The following is a 25956-nucleotide window of genomic DNA, read 5'->3' as shown; positions in this document are numbered from 1 at the left end:
ATCTCAGACAAGGAATTACTTCTCTATGCTCTTGTTGGCCTGTTCCTTAATTCAAATCTTTTGTTACCTCTTCAATCATGAACTGCATGTTCTTCTCTTCAACCTATCTTGCAAATGGGAGTCGGGGGTCTTTTTCTTAGTCTAGTATGAGAAGATATTTATGGAGGGAGTTTATGGATATTTATAATCAATGGAATGGCCCATGGATTGTAGGAGTTAACTTCAATATAATAAGGGTCCCGCGAAAAAACCAATTTAGAAAATAACAATGAGTATGCAGATAATTTTGAAATTAATTCAAAAGTGTGAGTTGGTTGATCTGCCATTGGAAATAACCTACCTAACCTTGAAATGAGTAGGCTAGATACAACCCTCATATTTCTCAGAGAGCCTTGCAAAATCTAACTTCGGATCGCAGCTCGATTCTTTTCGTTGGAATGGAAAGTTTAAGAAGTTTGGAACACAGTTTCTTTAAGCATGAACGGGCTAGATATTTTTATGGAATTTTATCAAATCTTTTGGGAGGATATCGAGTTTAATTTAATGAAATTTAAATGAATTTCACGAAAAGGGTAAATTGGGAAAAGAAAACAATGCCACCTTCATCATCCTAATCCAAAGAAGTAAGGTGCAACAGAGCTGATAGATTTTCGACCAATTAATTTGGTGCATACTGCCTTTTGGCTAAAATCTTAGCTCAAAGGCTAAAAAAAAGTCATGCATGAGGTTATTTCCCCATACCAAGAAGCTTTGGCTAAAGGTAAGCAAATTCTAGGTGGCATTCTCCCTCCAAATGAATATATTTACTACAGAAAAAAGAGAGGGATGAGAAATGGCGAAATTGGGTAAAGGCTTGTCTTTTGTAGGCACGCTTTTAAATCATCATCAACGCTCAAGGGCTCTCCGGTAGCTTTAGCTGGAAGCCTTGAGGATGTGTGTGTGTATATATTTGAAGGTGATTCTAATGGTCTAGTGCTAGTGGCGTTAACAGGAGCAGTTGGATGATGTCTGGATCTTACATATAACTACTGCTGCCCCTCTTCCAATGAAAATGTGAAATTATATGGTGTTCAAACAGGGGTAACGACATAGGTAAGGTTGCAACTGGGGCTTGGCTTTACCCTACGCGAAAATAACCTGGGTTGGGTTTAGAAATCATGGGTCCTAGGTTGGGTCAGGTTCAGGTTGAAAACCCCAACTCAATCTCAGGTCGGGTTGGGTTTAAAGAGAAAAAATAAACCCCGCCCAACTCTTAAAAGTGGACTATGACTTGAGAAATTATTTGGTGGCCCAAAAGTGAAGTCCCGCCGAGGTGGTACGTCAAACGTATCACCCTTGATATTTGATCGTGCAGCATGACAAGTTATATTCTAATATATTGATATAATTGTTTCTAGGGATTTGATAGAGATCATGCATTTTGCAGACCGACCGTTGCATGAGAGAGCAGTCACTTCCTTTGTGGCTGCTCTCTCATGCAAGTCTGCAAAATGCCTTCTGCAATGGTCCCTAGCAAACCCCTTAAGAGTTAAAATTTGAAAATCCCAGATGGAATTCTTTCATTGTCCAGATATCTAAGTAATGGAACTCTTTCATCTAAGTAATCTATCGCTTGCAATTTACATCGTTCCCTTGTTAATTACGATGTCTCCCTCTCCCAAAATTTAACAAATCTTATGGTTAAATTACCTAGCACCTACCCGCTGCTTCCATTTCTCCTTTTTTTTCTTATTATCTCACAAAATTTGTCTCATTTGGGCCATGCATTGATAAGCAAGTTTTTGAACATTGAAGACAAATGAGTGTTTAACACTTTCCAAATGCTTTTAATCCCCTCGTACAATCTTAACTTAAATCTATAAGTATAAACTAAAAGAATGTTCTCTAATACAGAAATACTACTACAGCAGCCTCTAGAAGCTTTAAGCCCCTAGAAGCTTTTTAAGGGGCTCAGATTCCCCGTACATAAATCTAAAGTTAATAAAACAACTAGATTACCAATAGTTAACAACACTCCAACAGCACTCATCACAGAGAAATAGTGGGTGCAAGGAACCCAAAAAGGCCCTGCATTTCTACCTGTCTTTGAGCTCCTGTTCAAACTGAAGTAGCTTTTCACGTATGGGCGTCAAAAAGAGCCTCAAATCCTTGCAAATTTGCTGCTTCTCTTCCTTGGCAAGATCCTTCTCTTCAGAGAGCCTCACTTGAATCTGCAGATAACCCAAGGAGTTAAAATAAAAGGATTGAATCTTAACATTCAAAATCGATTGGCATGTTTATGGTAAATAATTGCCAATATAAATTCCATGCCATAATTTGTATTTAAATGTTAGAAAAGGTCAGCATGCAATGCAGTCTTGCTCATATCGATAAATACACAACTTGGAACTCATAAGAAAGCCTAGATCTGAAACCTTATTTGTATCTCAAACAATTTTTTCATTAGCTTGGGCAAGTCCATGAAATAATTCATCTGCAGCTTATTCCAGTTATGGTTTTTTTTTTAAAGGGCTTGATTTTTAACTTCTTAGACTACTTATAGTAAATTTTATTTAAATATTAATTTACACCCCTTCCATCTGATCACCACAAGTTTCTCCTCCCACCAATTTTTTCTAGAAGTAAAATGCTGAAGCTGAAAGCTAATTTCCAATTACAGCTTGATTTTTTATTTCATATGTTTAAAGTTCTTTTTGCAGTTTTTCATTCAAATACGCTGTTACACCCCTCCCCACATCCACCCAACAAACCCAAAATGCCCAGCAGACCTATACACCAAACAAATTACCATCTATCCCTTCTTCACCTTTCAGCTCTCCATAACCCTCTTAAGTCCTAGGTCCTAACAACCTCTAACAATCTTCCTATAATTCATCTCTCTTTACCCTTATCTTTTGAGAATTTGTCCGTTTACGCCCTTCTATTTCTCGTGAGCTTGTCATTTTTTTCTATCATTTTATGGCAACTTCCACTAAGTCACCTTAATCTCACAATCCCAAATGAATAGTGGTTTTCATATGGAGTATATGTCACTGAATATAGGAAGAAGAAAAGAGAGATTTTGTATCTGGGTCAACTAACAAGTCATTGATCAAAATTCAACTAACAAGCTAAATTTTGATGGTTCAAGTTTGGGTAATCCGGGACCGGACGGAATCGGAGGAGTGCTAAGGAATGACCAAGGGGAGATAGTATAGGCCTATGGCAGTCATATTGGGGAGGCAGATGCTACGGAGGCTGAGGTACGTGCAGTCCATCAGGGAATTAAACTGTTGGCTTCCAATAGAGTGGATAATGTGGTAATTGAAGAGGTCACATCAACACATGTGACCGTCTCATGAGGCATGGTTTTCATATGGCAAGCCGGTGTGTCTTATGCCGTAATGCGGTGGAAACACTGGACCATCTCCTTGTTGTTTGCCCTTTTGCTTACCGAATCTGGATGGCTGTTTTCAAATTTTTTGGTACAGCATGGATATTACAGAACCACATTTCATAAATAATTCTTAACTGGAGGGACGCGTTTAACGGATGTCACGGACAATCCATGTGGTTGGCAATTCCATACGCCATAATATGGCATATTTGGAGGGAGCACAATTGCAGTTTTCCAGAAAAGCACCAGAACATGGCAACACATTGTACTTGATATCAAGCTTTCTATTATCGAGTGGTCTCGTTGAAAGGTGGGGCTTCCCTATTCGGTGGGTGACATCTAACGGAACTGGAACACGGTGATTACAGAGAAGAAAGTTACACTAAGGTTCACCCCGAAGTGGACACCACCAACAGATGGATGCTTTAAACTTAATTTCGATGGCAGCACCATTGGAAATCAGGGTCGGGCGGGGATTGTCGGCCTCATCAGGGACGCTGATGGAAGAACAGTTATGACATACTCGGGTTCGTCGGGGACTCTGTGACGCCAATGAAGCAGAGGTGAGAGTACTACTATTTGGACTACAATGGTATGCTAAAAACAATCTGGGACCACTGATTGTGGAAGGGGATTCTGCAAATACGATTGCTTGGGCATCGAATCGATGCAGCTGACCATGGAACTGCACAACACATTGGATGCGATTCGCGATCTGATTAGAGCCATCCACCCCCAGATCTGCCATAGACGGAGATCGGCTAATTCAAGGGCTGACGAATTGGCGAAAGTTGGTGTTGACGTCGCTGAAACGAGCATCACCGTCTTTAAAATTGGATGATACCACAAACAGAAAATTGTATTTAATGTAGCCTGTAAGTGGGTGTATGTTGGGGATGTATTTTTAATCACACGGGGGACCTCTTGTCCCCGCCACTGTATGGAAGTTGTTTCTGGGAATAAAATCTTGTTACTTTTCAAAAAAAAATAAAAATTGAAAGGAACTCCCTCAATGTTAAAAGGTGGCTAAAAGGGGCACAAAAAACATCCTTGGAGATTCGATAGGCTTTTTGATGAGATGTTTGATTGGATGAGATCATCCTCCTTTGTGTTTTAAGCATGTTCGGCGGTCGGCAAACGAGAAGGCCAATAGTCTGGCCCGTCGAAGGAATCTTTGGCTTTGTTTGATTCTCTTCTCCCATAATTTTACGTTGTAGTTATTGTTTTTTTTTTCCTGATCTTTTGTAGTTATCTACAATAAAATTGGCGATCATTCAAAAAGAGTCATTAATCACATCAAAATTCAAAAATTCATAAAAAAAGGGTTTAGTAAAAACGACTAAAATACACCTTTACCGAAAACTATGACAACCTCTAACACCACCTCTCAAGCTAACATGTTCCCTTGAGGCATGCTAAGCTTGTTCACAAGATACTGGTGAGGGTCAGCTGTGAGCCCTTCCGGGAGATCTGCAATTTGTTATGACTTGTAACATACCATAAAGAGACTTCTCCGTAATCAACTTTTTCATGAGCAAACTAGTAGTTAATCTCATTATGCCTGGTGCTGGCATGAAAAGCATGATTTTTGTGACAATCTTGATGTAGTATTGGTTTTCTCAATACAATATGTGAGCATGACGTCAAGTGAAACTCCCGAAAGAGGAATCTTAGCCATGTAAGCTCAATTGCAGTCGTGGTCGTGGTCGTGGTCGTGGTCCTGGTCATATATTCATCTTTCTGCGCAAGAGATAAAGCAATCGTTCATCAATTGAAGATATCCTGTGACTGACTGACTTGCATGTGTCAGGATTTCCAGCCCAATGAGCATCAAGAAAGTAACAACACATCTTGATTGGCTTGTCTTGAGAAACATTGTAGAACAGTCCATGATCTAAAGGCCCCCTCAGATACCTCAAGAGTCAAGATATGCTTGCCAACATTTAAGTGCTCTTCCCAAGGATCACATAAAATAGTAGCAAACTTGGTTTATGTCTTCCCAAGAGCTCCTATCATGCTTCGATAGGTGTGTGGATTATTTTATTCTGTTGCCTTCATTTCCACATGACTTATTGTAAATAGCAGGAGTAAAGTATCGACAGGATTGCAATTCATCATCCAAAACCTGTGGAGAGAATCTAGACCATACTTTGGGACAATCTCACTGCATCCTTAGAAAATGAAGATTACCAAATCCTACATATCAAAGATTTCTTTAGGCTATATTTGAGTCTCTAAAGATTTCTTTAGGCTCCATATCAAAGAGGGCGAGCCTTGCTGCAATGGTAAGGTTGCTCCATTGTGACCTGGTGGTCACGGGTTCGAGTCACGGAAACAGCCTCTCCACAAACCAGGGGCAAGGCAATGTACATCTTTACGCAGCCCTCTCCAGACCCCGCAATGGCGGGAGCCTCGTGCACTGGGTTGCCCTTTTTTATATTTGAGTCTCTAAATGCCCACATTGTCCTTCTCTGTAATGATATACCATGACCAAAACCATCCATAATTGAGTGCACTTGACAAATAGAAAGTCATCATATTGCTTCTTCTACTGACTGCTTCTGAGAGCTAGATGAAGCTTATCAAACCATACTCGAGCCTGCTTTAGCCCATAGATTGCCTTTTTTGAGACTGCATACATGGTTGCTTCTAAAGCCTTCTAGATGTTCCATGTAAATCTCCTCCTCCTTCAGTGGCCTGGTAGGAAAGCTTTTTTAACATCCATCAAAAGGTATACCCAAATATGTTAGTCAAATCCAAGATAAATCTCACCTCAACACTCTTAAATATATAAAATCCTAATCATAGTCGTCCATGTCTTTGATTGAAGCTTTGGCCACTAATCTAGCCTTCTGTCTAATGGTGGTCCCACCAGGTGAGTTTGTACACCCATTTACCATGTTCCTACCTGCTGGTATATCTACTATCAGTATCACATATATCATTCCTAGTATATTTACTATCTACTTGCATAGCCTCTAACCACCTGTCACAAGAAACTTCCTCAGTGAATGTTGTAGGTTCATCAACACCTTTGAGCAGTAGAGTTTCCAGTACTTGCTTTATATTTTTACAACGGGCATTCGGGCATAATGCTGGTCATGTAGCTGCATGAGGTGTCCCATGTCATTTGTAGGAGGGGCTTAGAGGTTAAAGTGGTTGTGATGACATCGATATCTCAAAGACAAGTACTCTCCCCCTTAATCTCATGCCCAATTGTCAGTGGGTCATAAACTTATCAAATGACACATCGTATTCTTGGTTGATGGTGCATAACAACTGTAATCCTTATGGTGGTAACTAGTAACTACAACCTCACAAATGGCATATATATACCCCTTATGGTGGTCACTCCACTCTAGCCTACAAAAATATGAGTAGCAGCTTCAGAGAAAACTTTCAACAGATATTGGAAGGAACATGAGCATAAGTAGCCCCAAGAGCGAAGGTGTGAATAATCATAGTGTGAGAGATAACTGTCGGAAGAGTAATCAAGGAGAACATGTTGATGATGTGAACGGTCATATGGATATCCTGTCTGTACGTGTTTTGGTGCTTTGTAATGAAAGATCTTCAAAAAGGTCAGCTATCGTTATATGTTTGTGCTTCCTTTCAGCTACTTCTTTCTAAGACAGAGTATGTGGATAGGAAAACAGTTGATGGATACCATGCGTACGGCAAAAATCCCCACATTCTTGAGGCATACATCCTCCATCACTTTGCAAAATAAAGAAATATGAGCAGTGTGATGCTCGGTAACAACAATGTGATAATAAATGAATGCAGAGAGATCATGGGATTGAATTTTACGAAAATAATTCCATGGAAAACAAGAGTAATCATCCACAAAATAACATAAAAGCGAGAAACATATCTAGATGCAATCATGCAACAAGTTTTGGACCCTAAATATCAGATGAATAAGTTGGAAAGGAAAAGTTCACAATGTTTACCAAGATTACAATTTTGGCACATGATAATGCCATATGAACCGAAATAGGGAATAGATGAACTCGTGTGTTACCTGCATCATCTGTAATGTGATGGGCTGCACTTGTATCTACAATCCACAAAACATGAATGATATTTGTGTTAAGTCGCCCATATAATGAGCCAGAAGAACTGGAGATGCATGGGAAGACACAGGCTTATATCAGTAGTAGCAATCAACCACAGTATGGTCGGCTACAGTTGATGGAGATGTTGTTGATTTCTATGCTGTGGCCACAGATAAAGAAGCTAATGTCCAAGACTCCTTTGAGTGGGTAGACAGGCAGATTTTCTGGAAGGTTAAGTTCCAGCAGAATTTCTTATGGGGAGATCAAAAGTGTGGCTTTGTTGCTGAATGCTCTTTAATCCACGTTCATTAGGAAGGAATGGATAAAAGGGTTTGGATCTAGAACTCCTCCGGGGCATTTTGCGTTCTGTCTTTCTATCACCATATTGTTCCGAGCACACTAACCTTGCATATTTATAGGATTTGGCATATTCCTGCACTGCCTAGAATGTGTGCATTCAGATGGTCTACTTTTCTAGAAAAGATTATGATTGTTGATCACTTGCGTAGTCGTAAGATACTCATTGTCAATCATTGTGCCTTTTATCTAGAGGCCGGAGAATATGTAGGCCATATCTTCTTTTAGTGCAGGATAGCCAGAGACATATGGAGTTGTATTCTTGGGAGGTTTGGGGTGGCGTGGGTATTCCCACACAATCTTGTTGAGATTCTGCATAGTTGGCCCTATGCTCTTTGGCCTAAGAAAGGGCGAATTCTTTGGAGGGTGGAGCGATTGACCACCATATGGGTGATTTGGAAGGAGACAAACACCTGCATATTCAAAAATTCCTCCAGAGCTCCGTATTATATTTTTCATGAAGACCATATCGCTTGCCATATTTTGGGTGAAGCCTTTTCCTTGCTTTAAGTATATCCCTAGCTATGATCTCTGGCAATGCGGGAGGGAGATTTGCTTTTGTGAGGAAAAGATGGAGGTGTTGTCACCCTGGTGGTCCCCTCCCGATCCATGCCTAATCAAGATAAACTTCGACAGATCGATAATGAACAACCTCGGACCTGCTGGAGTAGGGAGAGAGATGGTTCTGAGCTCATTAAGTGGGCCTTCTCCGGCCCCATTTGTAACGACCCGATTTCCGTCGAGTCGCTACGAGCAAAAGAAAGTAAAAATCATGGAAATAATTTTTATTTTTTTTTTACAAGCATCAACCACGATAGAATCTTATTACAACTTGAATATGTCTTATCATAACAAAGTATCGATAGAAATGGTAAATGACGCAAGGCGTCAAAATGCAAAGACTCCAGGAATAAACTCTCTGATCACACAGTCCCTTATCCCATGGTTCCTTCATTTGCAAATGCTCCGCCTTCTAATGCCTCAACCCCTGTGGTGGAGGAATCAACGTCAGAGCAGGGTCATCCAGAGACCGAGCAAAGTAAAAGAGACAATAATAACAGTGCATACAATATAATCCACATCCTCAATAATGTCTAGAAACAATATCATAAAGATTACAATGCCCATGGCAATATAAATAAAAGCAATGACAATAATTTCAATTTATACTATGTATGCAACAATTATGAGACAGCACATTCCCCAGGTACATCCGGCTTTTCCCCCATTTATTTTTCGGTCAGTTCTTTTCTGACTTTTTCATTTTATTTTTCTGCCGGTGTCCTTGCCGCACGACTACCCACTACCCCTGTCTGAAGGTAGTGACGTTATGGACTTGGATTACGGTCTCGCATTTGCCGAGCCGGGGATACTATCCCTCGGGGATACTTTCCCTTTTTGGTTGGTTTGCCAACGAAAGGCAGTACACGCTTCTCGCGTTGGCCTTTGGACCTTAGGTCCCAGGATGATTCCACCACACCCTTAAGTTCCCCTTCACTCTACCCCATGTATGCAACATGTATGGAATTACTTACCTTTGCCTTTCTTCCTGCATTCATTTGATTCCAGGCAAGCGAGTATAAATTCACTAAGCAGGTATTTATCAAGCAATTTATAAGCAGAGCTATATTGCATAGACAATTATATTGAATACCATTACAAGACAAGGTCTAGCTGTCACCTGCCTTTTCAAACTTGGAAATGTGAGTGAAATTAGAACCTGAAAAGTCCCAATAGAGTAGGAAATGATTATCCTGAAAATAAGACCACACATACCATTATTTGTATAGTGGTTTATGCGAATACTTATACCCCATTTCTGTCAGATTTGGATTCAAGAATTACTACACCAAAAGCTCATAAATCTGGTATGTTTGGAACCCAAAAACACCCACACGTACAGTGTATAAATCTGTCCTGTTTTGGGCTCGGAGATACACACACATACAGTACATAAATCTGTCCCGTTTTTGGATTCAAGAATTACACACCCAAAGCTCATAAATCTGGTATGTTTGGAACCCAAAAACACCCACACGTACAGTGTATAAATCTGTCCTGTTTTGGGCTCGGAGATACACACACATACAGTACATAAATCTGTCCCGTTTTTGGAGACATAAGATGCTCTCATTTTCAAACACAACCTGGCCCACTTTTGGTCCTAAAATCTTCGACCAACAGTGTGAAAATCTGGTCCCATTTGGACCTCAATACTTATATATATATAGAACATAAATCTGGACATATTTGGTGATCTCGTTTAAGGTACAAAACAGTACTAGGATTTAAATTTTATAATTAAAATCTATAGATATATACGTACATGTAAGCACAAATTAAATATATACAAATTCCAGGTTTAAACCTAAGTGTATATGCCCATGTAATACAATAGATATTTCAGATTAAATACGGTAAATCAGGCACATAATTTCGCATATATCAATGTAAATATAATTTTTTTTTTGATTTAACTATATAACAGTACGCACGTATTCATATGGTTAGGTAAGTCTCCTCCTTGTCTTTTCTTCCTCTCCCTCTATTCTTCTTTTCTTTCTTATTTTCTTATTTATTTTGTTTTGAACGAGTCTCTCTCTCTCTCTCTCTGCTGAAATTTTGGGCGTGAGAGGAAAGAGAAGACAAGGTCACGATTGTATATGCCCCTCCTTTTGCCTAGTTTCATTTGTTTACAACAACCTTAATTATTTATTTTTAACAGAGATATGGGTTTTGCATATGATGAAATCGTGAGATTTGAGCATGGTTTTTGTGATACATGAGATGTGGAAATCCAAGAATTTAAAAATAAAGACACTTACTTGTTGTAAAAGAATGATGGAGGTTGAAGAAGAATAGAAGGACCAATGGTTTCTTCTCTCTATTTCCTTACTTCTCTTTTCTTTCTTTTCTTTTCTTTTTTTCTTCTCTTCTTTTTTTTTTTCTTCTTTTCTTTCTCTATTTATAGATGTATTTTCACCCACCATCTTCTTAAAATAAGATTAACAATAATGATTTCACCCACCATTAACAATAATGATTTCACCCACCATCTTCTTAAATAAGATTAACAATAATGATTTCTCCCACCATCTTCTTAAATAAGATTAACAATAATGATTTCTCCCACCATTAACAATAATGATTTCACCCACCATCTTCTTAAATAAGATTAACAATAATGATTTCTCATTAATTATTATTTTTATTGGTAAGTGCAACTATAGTGGTTGTGGCGTGACCCGCTATTTGTGGGTCCTGCTTGTTGTGGGGCCCGCTGATGTGGGACCCGCTTGTGTGGGACCCGCTGATGTGGGACCCGTTTGTGTGGGACCCGCTAATGTGGGGCCCGCTTATGTGGGCCCCGCTTGTGTGGGACCCACTGTAAATAGTAATTTTTGAATAGTGACTATTTGGTAATGCCGATGATTACTCACCTATATATTTTTACCGGTTATTACATTCTACCCCCCTTAAAAAAAAAATTTCGTCCTCGAAATTCCTCTTTATCACTAAATAACTAAAAGCGTACCTCCAAATAATTCTGGAAAATTTTTCTGGATATCCGATTCTCGCTCCCAAGTAGTCTCATTAGCGCCATGGTGACGCCAAAGTACTCTGACAAGGGGAATCGACTTGTTCCGCAAAACTCTATCCTTGCGCTCCAGAATGCGCACAGGCCCTTCCGAAAAGGACCAATCACCCTGAAGCTCCACCTCGTCCTCTTCTAGCACGTGAGAAGGGTCGGGATGATATAGACGAAGCATGGATACATGAAATACGTTATGCATCCTATCAAGGTTTGGAGGTAATTCCAACTCATAAGCTCGAGATCCAACTTGCTTAGAGATGCGATAAGGCCCGATGTAACGAGGGCTCAACTTACCTTTCCTGCCGAACCGCATAACCGCTTTGAAAGGCGAGATTTTAACAAAAACCATATCTCCTTCAGCGAACTCGAGTTCTCTACGCCGCTGATCGGCATAGCTCTTCTGCCTACTCTGAGCTGTCTTTAACCTTTCCCTGATCAAGGTTACTTTCTCAGAAGTTTCTTCCACCAATTTCGGCCCAAGCAACTGCCTTTCACCAACTTCAACCCAACACAATGGTGATCTACAAGCACGACCATAAAGAGCCTCGAAGGGAGCCATCTGAATACTTTGCTGATAACTGTTATTATAAGCAAATTCGACTAGGGGCAAATGACGCTCCCAGTCTCCCCCAAAATCGAGAATACAGGCTCTCAATAGGTCCTCCACAATCTGGTTAACCCTCTCGGTCTGACCATCCGTCTGAGGATGATAGGCCGTGCTAAAATTTAGCTTTGACCCCAAAGCCTCATGCAACCCATGCCAAAACTTAGAAGTGAACCTGGTGTCCCTGTCTGATACTATAGAAGTAGGTACTCCATGCAATCTGATAATTTGAGCCACATACACCTCAGCCAACTTGTTCAAAGTCCAAGTCTTTTTCATGGCAATAAAATGTGCAGATTTGGTGAGACGATCAACAATTACCCAGATGCTATCACAACCGTTCTTGGTTTTGGGCAAACCCATGATGAAGTCCATAGAAATGCTATCCCACTTCCACATGGGTATTTCCAAAGGCTTTAGAGTGCCTCCAGGTTTCTGATGCTCAATCTTTATTTTTTGACAAGTCAAACATTTCGAAACATAGCTAGCCACTTCTCTTTTCATTCCGCTCCACCAGAAGTTTCTTTTCAAATCATGATACATCTTGGTGCTACCCGGGTGAATGGTGTAGCGAGACTTATGAGCCTCATCCAAGATACTCCTTCTGAGATCTTCTTTAGCTGGCACACATATCCTGTCTTTAAAGTACAAGAAACCGTCTGCCCCAATTGAAAAGTCTGGTCTGGAATCTACTTCTTTCTTCAACTTGATCAACTCTGCATCATCTGCTTGAGCCGCCTTTATCGACTCCAAAAAGTCTGACTGAACTCGAAAATTTGCTAAGACTGATTTTTCACCCACTTTGCAAATATCCAGAGTCAAATCTCTAAACTGTTCAAGAAGTTTCCACTCTTCCATCAGTAAGCATGCAAGTTTAGCACATCCTTGCCTACTGAGAGCATCGGCAACCACATTGGCTTTACCTGGATGGTAGCTCAATGTAAAATCGTAGTCTTTTAAGAACTCAAGCCACCTCCTCTGGCGCATATTTAATTCTTTCTGATCAAACAGGTATTTGAGGCTTTTGTGGTCCGTAAAAACCTCAAACTTCACACCATACAAATAATGACGCCAGATCCTGAGCGCAAAAACCACAGCTGCCAATTCTAAGTCATGGATAGGGTAATTTACCTCATGCCGCTTCAACTGCCGTGAGCCATATGCAATCACCTTCCCATCCTGCATAAGTACACAACCTAACCCCTTTATGGAAGCATCGCTATAAATAACAAAATCCATTCCTTCAGAAGGAAGGACAAGAACAGGTGACGAAGTCAACCTCTTCTTCAATTCCTGGAAACTGAGCTCACACTCCTCTGCCCAAATAAACTTGACATTCTTTCTAGTCAACTTGGTAAGAGGACCAGCCAATGCCGAAAATCCCTCAACAAATTTTCGGTAATAACCAGCTAGCCCCAAGAAACTCCTGACTTCAGTTGCGCTAGACGGCTGTTTCCAATGCAACACTGCCTCGACTTTAGCTGGGTCCACCGAGATGCCCTCCTTAGAGACCACATGACCTAGGAATGTCACGCTCTCTAACCAAAATTCGCACTTCGAAAACTTGGCAAACAAATGATTCTGCCTCAAAGTTTCAAGTGCTCTTCTCAGATGCTCTGCATGATCTTCCTTGGACTTAGAATAAATGAGTATATCATCAATAAATACTACAATGAACTGATCTAAGAAGGGTTTGAAGATCCTGTTCATTATATCCATAAAGATAGCTGGAGCATTAGTCAATCCAAATGGCATTACCACGAATTCAAAATGACCGTATCGGGTCCTGAAAGCTGTCTTGGATATGTCCTCATCTTTGACACGAAGCTGATGATACCCTGATCTGAGATCAATCTTAGAAAAATGACAAGCTCCCTGCAACTGGTCAAAAAGATCGTCGATCCTAGGCAAAGGATAACGATTTTTTATAGTAACCTTATTCAGTTGCCGATAATCGATGCACAAACGGAGGCTGCCATCCTTCTTTTTAACAAATAGAACAGGAGCACCCCACGGCGAAGAACTTGGCCTGATGAATCCTTTCTCGAGCAACTCAGACAACTGTTCCTTCAATTCCTTCAACTCGGCAGGGGCCATCCGATAAGGTGCTTTGGAAATGGGTAAGGTTCCTGGCTCGAGAGCAATGGTGAAGTCGATCTCCCTGTGGGGAGGCAACTCCGTGAGATCCTCTGGAAAAACATCAAGGAATTCACTCACCACGGGAATATCAGCTGTTGATAACCCTACACCATCATCTTCTTTCTTCACATACGCCAAGAAACCTTCACATCCCTTACTTAACATTTTCTGGGCCCTTAATGCAGCAATAATTTTGATCTTGCCAGGGCGCTTCACACCCTCAAACAAGAATTCTTCCTCTCCGGGTATTCTGAACACCACTACCTTATGGAAACAATCCACACTGGCGTGATAAGACGCCAACCAGTCCATGCCTAAGATGACCTGGAAGTCATTCATATTCAGTAATACAAGGTTTCCCAAAAGCTCCCGGTCCTCAATTTTAATTTTGCAACCCTTACATACCAAGTTAGTAATTACTACATCACCTACTGGTGTGACCACTCTCAACGGATGTAGTAAGGGTACAGGAGATAAAGCTAATTCTCGAACAAAATCAGGCGATATAAATGATAATGTAGAGCCAGAATCAAATAAGACATGAACAGATATACCATTAACGAGAAGCTGACCTTCGATAACTGCATCAGATGCTTCAGCATCGCGCTGACTTAAGGCAAAGACCCGATTGATAGGAGCTTGGGGTGCATTTCTTCCTTGAACTGGTATGAGATTTGGGTTTCCCCTCCACTGATTTTGCTGCTGCGGCTGGTATGGAGGTCTAGGAAGAGCCTGCTGTTGCTGCTGATATGGCTGTCTAGCATACTGCTGGCGCTTCTTCTTAGGGCAATCCCTCTGCTTATGGTTGGGATCTCCACAATTGAAACAGACATTCATTGCTTTCCAACACTGGCCTGAATGGAATTTTCCGCAAAGAGAGCACAAGGTCTTGGATTGCGAACCACCATCCGTCCTCTGCTTTTTGGGTGGGGGTCCCTGATTCCTGCTAATAATAGATTGAGATCTAGCTGCCTGTACTGACTTCTCACAGTCTTCCGCCACTTCGGCCTTTTCACAGGCCTCTGCCAAGGTCCTAGAACCAAGGTTAACGATACTCGCCTTAATGGAAGGACGAAGACCGCTAACAAATTTTCTAACCTTATCATTTTCTGTCGCTGCATAACCCGGGGCATAGCGCGACAAAGCCCTAAACTTGGCCCCATATCGAGCCACCGTCAACGTTCCCTGCTTCAGTTCTGCAAACTGTCCTGCTAACTGGTCCTTGATATGCGAAGGGAAAAATTGATTGTTGAATCGTGATTTGAACTGGTCCCAAGTTTCGTTCCTAACCGTCGGGTAATTTTCTTCTACTGTTTGCCACCAAACACCGGCATCGTCTTTTAGTTGGAATGATGCAAGGCGGATCCTTTGAGTATCAGTGCAATTCATCACTGCGAAGATCCTTTCCATTTCAACTAACCAATGGTCAGCTGCTAAGGGTTCTCCTTCTCCATTAAATTCAGAGGGATGGTAGTCCCTGAACTGTCTATGGACTTGAGTGGTATCCTCATGATATCTTGGCTCCTGACGAGTCCCAATGCTCGCTGCAATGGCCTGAAGAGCTGCTTGATTTGCCTCTTGATTTGTCCTGAGGATTTCAGCCAGTAATTGTAGGTCATCTTGATTCTGATCCTGAGTTGGGCCCTGGGTATTGTTGTCAGGCGCAGGAGCTTGGTTAGTGTTGCCATTACTGCCAGTTTGCTTCCTTCTTGAATACATCTATAAGATACAAGAATACATGGAATGAGGAGAAAACTATGGGTCAGAACGAAATCTCTTTATTTCACAACTAAATTTCGAGGTACCATGAAGTTTCTAATCAATTGTTTACTTACTAAGGTTTTTAGGGTAGTTCTCCTATCTCGTTCGAATTCTCGGTTGACCTTAAAGGTGTGACATATCATATGTCACCTATTACCTATCTAACCCAAATTAACGACTCAACCCACAAGCACCAGATTTTCCGTAAAACCTGGCTTTGATACCACAACTGTAACGACCCGATTTCCGTCGAGTCGCTACGAGCAAAAGAAAGTAAAAATCATGGAAATAATTTTTTTTTTTTTTTTACAAGCATCAACCACGATAGAATCTTATTACAACTTGAATATGTCTTATCATAACAAAGTATCGATAGAAATGGTAAATGACGCAAGGCGTCAAAATGCAAAGACTCCAGGAATAAACTCTCTGATCACACAGTCCCTTATCCCATGGTTCCTTCATTTGCAAATGCTCCGCCTTCTAATGCCTCAACCCCTGTGGTGGAGGAATCAACGTCAGAGCAGGGTCATCCAGAGACCGAGCAAAGTAAAAGAGACAATAATAACAGTGCATACAATATAATCCACATCCTCAATAATGTCTAGAAACAATATCATAAAGATTACAATGCCCATGGCAATATAAATAAAAGCAATGACAATAATTTCAATTTATACTATGTATGCAACAATTATGAGACAGCACATTCCCCAGGTACATCCGGCTTTTCCCCCATTTATTTTTCGGTCAGTTCTTTTCTGACTTTTTCATTTTATTTTTCTGCCGGTGTCCTTGCCGCACGACTACCCACTACCCCTGTCTGAAGGTAGTGACGTTATGGACTTGGATTACGGTCTCGCATTTGCCGAGCCGGGGATACTATCCCTCGGGGATACTTTCCCTTTTTGGTTGGTTTGCCAACGAAAGGCAGTACACGCTTCTCGCGTTGGCCTTTGGACCTTAGGTCCCAGGATGATTCCACCACACCCTTAAGTTCCCCTTCACTCTACCCCATGTATGCAACATGTATGGAATTACTTACCTTTGCCTTTCTTCCTGCATTCATTTGATTCCAGGCAAGCGAGTATAAATTCACTAAGCAGGTATTTATCAAGCAATTTATAAGCAGAGCTATATTGCATAGACAATTATATTGAATACCATTACAAGACAAGGTCTAGCTGTCACCTGCCTTTTCAAACTTGGAAATGTGAGTGAAATTAGAACCTGAAAAGTCCCAATAGAGTAGGAAATGATTATCCTGAAAATAAGACCACACATACCATTATTTGTATAGTGGTTTATGCGAATACTTATACCCCATTTCTGTCAGATTTGGATTCAAGAATTACTACACCAAAAGCTCATAAATCTGGTATGTTTGGAACCCAAAAACACCCACACGTACAGTGTATAAATCTGTCCTGTTTTGGGCTCGGAGATACACACACATACAGTACATAAATCTGTCCCGTTTTTGGATTCAAGAATTACACACCCAAAGCTCATAAATCTGGTATGTTTGGAACCCAAAAACACCCACACGTACAGTGTATAAATCTGTCCTGTTTTGGGCTCGGAGATACACACACATACAGTACATAAATCTGTCCCGTTTTTGGAGACATAAGATGCTCTCATTTTCAAACACAACCTGGCCCACTTTTGGTCCTAAAATCTTCGACCAACAGTGTGAAAATCTGGTCCCATTTGGACCTCAATACTTATATATATATAGAACATAAATCTGGACATATTTGGTGATCTCGTTTAAGGTACAAAACAGTACTAGGATTTAAATTTTATAATTAAAATCTATAGATATATACGTACATGTAAGCACAAATTAAATATATACAAATTCCAGGTTTAAACCTAAGTGTATATGCCCATGTAATACAATAGATATTTCAGATTAAATACGGTAAATCAGGCACATAATTTCGCATATATCAATGTAAATATAATTTTTTTTTTGATTTAACTATATAACAGTACGCACGTATTCATATGGTTAGGTAAGTCTCCTCCTTGTCTTTTCTTCCTCTCCCTCTATTCTTCTTTTCTTTCTTATTTTCTTATTTATTTTGTTTTGAACGAGTCTCTCTCTCTCTCTCTCTGCTGAAATTTTGGGCGTGAGAGGAAAGAGAAGACAAGGTCACGATTGTATATGCCCCTCCTTTTGCCTAGTTTCATTTGTTTACAACAACCTTAATTATTTATTTTTAACAGAGATATGGGTTTTGCATATGATGAAATCGTGAGATTTGAGCATGGTTTTTGTGATACATGAGATGTGGAAATCCAAGAATTTAAAAATAAAGACACTTACTTGTTGTAAAAGAATGATGGAGGTTGAAGAAGAATAGAAGGACCAATGGTTTCTTCTCTCTATTTCCTTACTTCTCTTTTCTTTCTTTTCTTTTCTTTTTTTCTTCTCTTCTTTTTTTTTTCTTCTTTTCTTTCTCTATTTATAGATGTATTTTCACCCACCATCTTCTTAAAATAAGATTAACAATAATGATTTCACCCACCATTAACAATAATGATTTCACCCACCATCTTCTTAAATAAGATTAACAATAATGATTTCTCCCACCATCTTCTTAAATAAGATTAACAATAATGATTTCTCCCACCATTAACAATAATGATTTCACCCACCATCTTCTTAAATAAGATTAACAATAATGATTTCTCATTAATTATTATTTTTATTGGTAAGTGCAACTATAGTGGTTGTGGCGTGACCCGCTATTTGTGGGTCCTGCTTGTTGTGGGGCCCGCTGATGTGGGACCCGCTTGTGTGGGACCCGCTGATGTGGGACCCGTTTGTGTGGGACCCGCTAATGTGGGGCCCGCTTATGTGGGCCCCGCTTGTGTGGGACCCACTGTAAATAGTAATTTTTGAATAGTGACTATTTGGTAATGCCGATGATTACTCACCTATATATTTTTACCGGTTATTACACCATTGGAGTGAAGGACTCCAATGAGGCCGAAGTAAGGGTGATTCTTCAAGACATCAAACTTACTGAGAGTACCGACTTAGGACGGCTAATTGTGAAAGTAGACTCCCTTAATGTTATCCGTTGGCTGGAGAGGAGTAATCCTTGGAGGTTCACAGATATTATTGAAGAGATCCATTATCAATTTGAAGGGTACCTGGTTTAATTTCAGCACATTATGACATCAGCTAATAGTGATGTGGATAGATTGGCGCGAGGACTCATTTGGAGATTTTTTACTACCTCCCTCGATGTATTTTTCTTATACTTGGTTGATTGTATGATGTCTTTTGTTGTTGCTCGGTTGTTCTAACGAATCTAACCACCTCGGTCGTGGGGCTCTCCCCTCTGTTTCTCTGCCAATAAAATCGTTATCATTAAAAAAGCCTACATTGTGCTCACGAAAACCGAAAAACCCATATATCGGTTGAGGCAGGGCAATAAAGTAGGAGGCCAGATAGCCAAGAACGCACAAGATAAAGACTGTTATCACGTTGTTGCAGCTATTGTCCCAGGAGAGAATGATTAGTTCCTGTCTTTGAGGGTAATATGACTATTGTTGTTGATAATACGGAAATTTTTTACCTAGTCCATGACTACTTCTGGATTAATTTGTGTTGTTCCAATACAACACTTCAAAGAAGTCCTGAGATATTGTGTTGGTCGTGGAAGGCATGGCTGATGTTTCATAGAATTTGCTAGCAGACAATCAACCATGGCGATAAAATAGCAACACTTGAATCTCAACAAAGGTAGGAATGACTAAGAGAGTGTGAAAGTAGTAAACATGGTGCTGTCATTGCCAAGTCCCTAAGGAGTGTATTGACTTTATCACGATCATTCACAAATTGTTGAATAGCGACAAACTGGTAAAAGAGACAACATCTTGGCGAGATACTCTTGTATTGCGGGTTCCCCTTGTTTTGTAAATGCACGATATGGGCTTTACACTGGAAGGAATAGAAAGCATGTAAATCTTTTGATAGGTCTAGAAAATGTAGCATTAAGTTGATCCTTGGCATACCAAGAATCATAGTCGGGACTCGAGACTGCTCTCCCAAAGAAGGGTGGTAGTGCGTTTGGAACTCCCATCATTAGATGCTCCCTCAACCTTTTATATCCTAATTATTGCATCTGGGAGTATAACTAAACCCCCAAATAGATCAAGAATCCCTCAAGCACGAAAACGGAGGATTTGACGTTCCAAAGTAAGAAATTATCGTGTGAAAGTTTGATTTATAACAAGCTCAGAGAATCAAATAACATAGGGAAGGATTGGGCGAATAAAGAAGAGAGACGAGAACAAAAAGAGATCATTATGCAAGGTTAGAGACGAGGGTAGGGAAGGAGGTCAAAATGTAGGACAGGACATATAATGAAGAGGATGAAGATCATGGGATCAAATAGTAGATGAGCTATTGACAAAGTGAAGGGAAAGGGTGCACAGGGCTGGAATTGATGGAGGAGACCACAAGAGAAAGAATGGGTATTGAAATTTTTGTCAGGAAGGGTAAAGGTAGGGTTTGTTAATTTTTATTAAGATGATGTTAAAATGCACCTATTTTAGAGTTGGGTGGAAAAACACACCTTTTATTCAAGTCAAAGAAATAGGGCCTACTAGAAATAAATGAGCTTACTATTCAAAGATAAAGAAAAGAAATAAAAGGAGCTTAATAGACTTGCTAATAAGAACTTCACATAAGTGGGGCGCATGTAAGCAAGAGAAAAAGAACAAGGGAAAACAATTTGAGCGGGATGAGGAAAAACCTTAGTCTAAGAAGGGGTAAAGAGAAGAAGAGATTTGATTATTATATATTATTTTAAAAGAAGAGGAAATGCGGAGAGGGAAAAGATGACAATGGAGAAGATATTAAGAGTTGTGAGAATATGAAGTGACGAATACGAAGAAAAGAGAGAATAGCAACTTCATTGAAATTGTGGAAGCAGAAATACCTTTAAAAAGATGAGAAAGGTGCTTTTTAGTGTTTATCTTGATCATATGGCTCTGATACCATGTCAAATATAATTATAATTTGATGAATCAATGAAGACAAGGAACGAGGAGAGGTTTTTGACTTAATTTGATGAATCAATGAAGACAAGGAACGAGGAGAGATTTCATATGGAAGTCAAAAACTCAATTCATTCACCATATCAGAATTCAAGTTACAAGTCAGAAATATCGGGATTGGTCAAAATGATCAAAATCTCCCCAATATTAAAATATGACAACTTATAACTAACGCACGCGCGCGCGCACACACACACACACACACATAAGTAGATTGTGTATGTGTGGGCATGTGTGACAAACAAACAAACCAGTCTATGTCAGACTTGTTGACACAGTCTAAAAGTACTAATTTACTCAACTCTTTATCAGTCTAATGGCCATTTTCCCTTCTCTCTTTTGAATTCTTCTTTTTCTTCAAAAAGAAATTTTCCAGCAGCGAAGCTTAAACGCTTACAAGATGCTATGGCACATACCTGCAAGTCGTCCAATTCACCGTATGAAAACTCCAAGACATCTATGTGGGCCTTGATATTCTTCCTCTCCTCATTGACTGACCATTCACCTATGCCCATTACATAGATATTTGATAAATACAAATAATGAAAAAACAAAAGAAAAAAAAGAAGGAAATCCTGCACTGCTATAACTTGCCTTTAATTTTCAAAGTTAATTCGTATGTGTAGCCAACACGTTTCTTGTGTCGCACAGTCACCAAGAATGCCTGATAAAAATTCAAGGGTTTAATGTCAGCCAAAGATCCAGTCTGAAAGCAAAACCAAACTTGTTCCTACATAATTACTGAAATTAGAAAGAAGTAGAAGAGTCAACAGAAAGCAGAAAATAAGCTATCTCAGGAACCATCTCTCCCAGGAGTCACAATTCTATAGATTTCAGAGTGAGATGGCACACTAAGCGGAAGATGCATGCAAATAGCAATTAATCACCTTGACATCAAGGCTGAAGAAAACTTAGAAGATGCCTTTCGCAGGCAGCTTTTGTTTGGCAACAAATAAGAAGTAGAAGAGGCAACCGTCCTTGTTTCTACATGATAACTGAAAGTACATGCAACCAACTCTCTCCGGAGTCATGATTCTCAAGATTCAAGAATGAGATGGCATTCTAAGCAGAAGATACATGCAAATAGTAATTAATCATCTCTTTCGAAAGCACAAGAAGTAAAGTCAAAAGATTTTCTTGAAGAAAATTCAGAAGATACCCTTTACAGGCAGCTTTTTTTGGCAAAAAACAAGAAGGCACTTTTCAAGATACTTAGAAGATCAAATAACACCAATGCACGAAGTGTTTGAACATGTTAACCAGTGGAATATGATTAAGAGGAAGCACACTGGCAATTGGGAGGAGTATTGGTCTGCCTATAACCTGTCAACTAATTGACCCCCTGAACGCCCAACAATGATGAACTCTAAATATGTGGGTGAAGCTTCGACTAGAAGACCAAGAGGTGGAGCTACATCAACAAGGGTTACGAGTCATTCGAAGAAGCTAGTGATCGAGTCCATAGAACCAAGTTTCAATTAGATAAAAGAACTAGGAACACATCTGATACCCCCTGGACCAAAATTGCATGAATCCTCATGGACATTCATAGAAATCCTTGTTCATTTTTCATTTTTCTGTTTATACAAAAAACGGAATCACAACTTAAACATAATCAAATAGTTAAAAGGAAAAACTCACATCGCCTGCACATTTTGATACTTCTGCAATGTCTGCTTTGCCACTTGAAAACTCCAAGCAGCCCACAGAAGTAAGCAACTCCTGCAATTGAAAACCAAAGACATTATAATTCAAATGGCTGATGCAGAAGTTCAAATATAAACAGAATGCATAACTCAACCAATTTTTCAACTTAAGGAGTTAATAAAGGTACTTACAAACCTTTATCCTATTGCTTGCCCATGAATTAAGGTTCTTCTCCTCCCAAGTTCCAGCCTACAATAAGTTAAAGCAGTTATTTTCCAGAACAGGTCATTAGTTCCAAAAAGAAAAAAAAACAATTACCTACTAATTTAATGGAATCAAGCTTGCTTTCCGATTGAACCCTGATACAGATTAAAGTTTATGAGCTGCTTTTTTCGAGTTCTCGAAGTACATAGCAAATGATGTAGGGGACCCCAATAAGCTCCAGCACCAGCAAAGGAATATGAAGATTTTCTAAAGAGGACCCCAATAAGCTCCAGCACAAGCAAAGGAATATGAAGATTTTCCAAGAGATGAAAATGAGTTTCTTAGGTCCATGTGACTGTTCTAGAACTACCTTCTTTGATCTCTCATGTGAACTATCATGTTCCTCTGGAGCTATGGAATTCTCTTGTTTGGATAAAGATTTAGTTGCTGAGGTTCCTTTCTTGAGTGGCTAGAAATTTGATTCTAGGGCGATTGCTATGAAGGCAGGTTATTAAGTTTGCTTATTTTGATTAAGGCCCTGTTCGTCTGGGAATGTGGCAGCCGCTTGTGATTATTGGACTTAAAATTAAATGTAATTTAAAGTCCAATAATCACAATCGGCTGCCACAATCCCAAACGAACAAGGCCTAAGCGGTAGATATAATAATCGAATTGGATAGTTGTCAGGTCTTTCCATCCAAAGAGAGCTTTGATCTACAACAGTGAAATGTGATGCTTAAACTTGTAAATCTTCATCCCATCTTTCCTTAAGTACACTCAAACTGGCAAATCAGTCACTTGGAGTGCATCTGGATCAATCTTCCAAGTACAGTGATAATTTCAGTACATCCTCCTTTAAGTGTAGATCATAAAATATTGTTCTTCCATAGTCTCTCCTTTTCACGGTTCTCCTTTTCTTTTCAATTTTTTTTTTCAAGATGGCGTTGTGAACTGCTGATTATACCCAACATGGAGAATTAATGACCCCACATTCGTATGGTCGTTAATGGAGTTAAGATGGCAAGTAGAAGCTCCCCTTTTTCCCTCGTCTCTTCCTTCTTCTCTATGGGCTTTTTTATTCACCCATTTTCTAACTCAAAACAACAATAGCAAAAATGCAAAAGCCAAGATCCTTGGCCCTGTTTAAATTTCAAGAAAAACATTTCTGATGGAAAACAAATTCCTAGGAAAACTTTTTCTTTCCACAAATAGAGAGAAGTGATAAGATTGTGATGTTGGATATTATCATAAATTGAAGGTCCCTCTAAATAAAAATTGAATATGGTTGTTTCAGTTTATCTTTTTTTAGTGTGTAAAAATAAGTTGGAAATTTTAGGAAGAATTTTCCTTCCCAAACATTTCTACAAAATTCCTGCAATCCAAACAGGGTTCCGAATAATGAAAGCTAGTCATAGATTGACATGCACTTACAATCAAAATCACCAAGAAGAACAAAAATAGAGAAATTACATACAACCTAACATTGCTAATACATAACAATTAAATAAAAAAAGAAACATTCGAAATTCAAACAAAAAATAAAATAAAAATCTTTGATTACCTGATTCCAGACAGATCCAAGAGCGGAGGGCTGGGATTGGCTGGAAATGTCCTCGGCCGAGAGCTTGCGAGGGACCGGCGGTGGGGCGGCGTCTTCCCTCGATTCCCTAACCCAATACCTGTAGGACGATTGTTTCTCTGTAGCCTCACTCTCCATTTCCAAAACCCTAAAAATCCCCAATCAAAGGAAGGAAACAAAGGATTCACAGATCTCTAGAAATCGAGGGATCTGTGTGAAATTAACGAGTAGGATTGAGAAAAGCTTCGACTTTGAACGGGATCTTGTTTCCTAAATAAACCGAAACCTAGAAAAATTTACGAGTTTTTTGGCAGGTTGGATGGAGAGATATTAGGTTGGGAGGGAGCTTCCGATGACTGCGGGGAAGTTTTTAAGGGAGGGTGTTTTCGGTCTCGAGTCTTCTTGACCGCTGATGGAATCAACGGTGCAAATCACGATTCTTCGTGAAGCTTCGAACGTTTTTCTTTTGTATTTTTTTTTAATTATCGGAGGCGGAGGCTGGAGGAGAGGATGTACGGGTGCAACTCGGGTTGGGTTCAACCCTAAAGAAAGTCGGATCGGGTTGAGTACGGGTCGAGTTCTGATTCGGGTACGGTTCGAGTTGAGGGTTTGGCAACCAGGCCGAGTGAAACCCGACATTTTTTATCAATTATTTTTGTAAGGTTAAAAACTTAGGTAGCCGTGTAGTGTAGGGTCGGGTCGGATTGGAAGAAAGGGTTACTCGGTCCGGTCGGATCGGGTGGGCATCAAACCGACCCAAGTTGGCACCCGTAGGTCTGTTCGTTTCAGATTGTTGCACCTGATTGTGGCCCCCAAATTGATTATTGGACTCCAAATTAAGTTTAGTTTGGAGTCCAATAATCGGTTTGGGGCGCACAGTTGGCTGCAACAGTCTGAAACGAACAGGGCCTAATAACTGTCCCATGAATAAGGAATGACAAACATGCAGCCGCATTAAACATAAAAGATTGAGCCTCTAGCTCTATAGTAAAGGCATTGCTTTTCCACCTAGAGGTCGGAGGTTCGATCCCAGCTTACCTTCCGATAAAGAAAAGGGATGATAAACGTTAAAAATCAAACTAATAAATCAAAAAAGTTGTTTGGCTCAATTTCCTGATATTAAATTAAATGTTGCATAGTCTAACCATAATATAGAAGAAGAAGCAATGGAATATGGATTCCCATTTTTTTACTTTCCCTTTTGTCTTGATTTGAGAGTATTTTTTTAATATGTTTTCATTTTTATAAGAGATGTGTATTTTGGTCATCTTTAGCCTCACCCATCCCATGAATTTATCAGTTTGATCTAAGGAGAAGGAGAAGAAAGAGAAGAACAAGGCTAATCAGACGATGAGGATCTTGGAGCGTAGACATGGCGTCCCAATTGTCTTGGCGGTTTTGCTCCTTACACTTACCCGCCCTCCTTTATCGTCCCATGGTTTGAACATCTCAAAACTTGCATTCTTCTTCTTTATCTTCTACCTTCTCTCTATGATAATCCTTTTAACATTGATGAGGGTTGTTTAACTCTTTCAGGCCTAGATGTCTCTCTTT

The 25956-nt window shown here is 39.8% G+C and overlaps 1 protein-coding gene across 2 annotated transcripts; it reads right to left on the bottom strand.

The window, feature by feature from the left end:
• Window positions 1–1838: 1838 nt before the first annotated feature.
• Window positions 1839–24928, bottom strand: LOC143879878 (chaperone binding / ATPase activator). Of its 2 annotated transcripts, XM_077382531.1 has the most exons (7): window positions 24385–24928; window positions 22815–22868; window positions 22614–22694; window positions 21567–21636; window positions 21389–21477; window positions 7401–7436; window positions 1839–2210 (listed from the first exon to the last, which is right to left on the bottom strand). In XM_077382531.1, the coding sequence occupies exons 1-7, from the start codon at window positions 24538–24540 to the stop codon at window positions 2076–2078; spliced, it is 621 nt and encodes a 206-aa protein (XP_077238646.1). In that variant the 5' UTR covers window positions 24541–24928; the 3' UTR covers window positions 1839–2075. The 2 variants fall into 2 exon arrangements, with proteins under 2 accessions (XP_077238646.1, XP_077238647.1); XM_077382532.1 differs by lacking the exon at window positions 7401–7436 and having other exon boundaries at window positions 24385–24918.
• Window positions 24929–25956: the final 1028 nt, after the last annotated feature.

The sequence above is a fragment of the Tasmannia lanceolata genome, unplaced genomic scaffold (genome assembly GCF_043159265.1).
Source record: "Tasmannia lanceolata isolate RefF3 unplaced genomic scaffold, GAP_Taslan_0.1 ptg000006l, whole genome shotgun sequence".
Taxonomy (NCBI): Eukaryota; Viridiplantae; Streptophyta; class Magnoliopsida; order Canellales; family Winteraceae; genus Tasmannia; species Tasmannia lanceolata.
This window is presented reverse-complemented; position numbering and strand designations above follow the sequence as displayed.

Bases quoted from the DNA above. Each gene is read 5' to 3' on its own strand.
- LOC143879878 (XM_077382531.1), bottom strand. From the start codon at position 24,540: ATGGAGAGTGAGGCTACAGAGAAACAATCGTCCTACAGGTATTGGGTT. The intron at 21,478-21,566 runs GCAAGTTATAGC...TAATGGGCATAG, and splicing joins ATTAACTTTGAAAATTAAAG to GTGAATGGTCAGTCAATGAG. The intron at 7,437-21,388 runs GTATGTGCCATA...TGTGGATTGTAG, and splicing joins GTGAATTGGACGACTTGCAG to ATACAAGTGCAGCCCATCAC.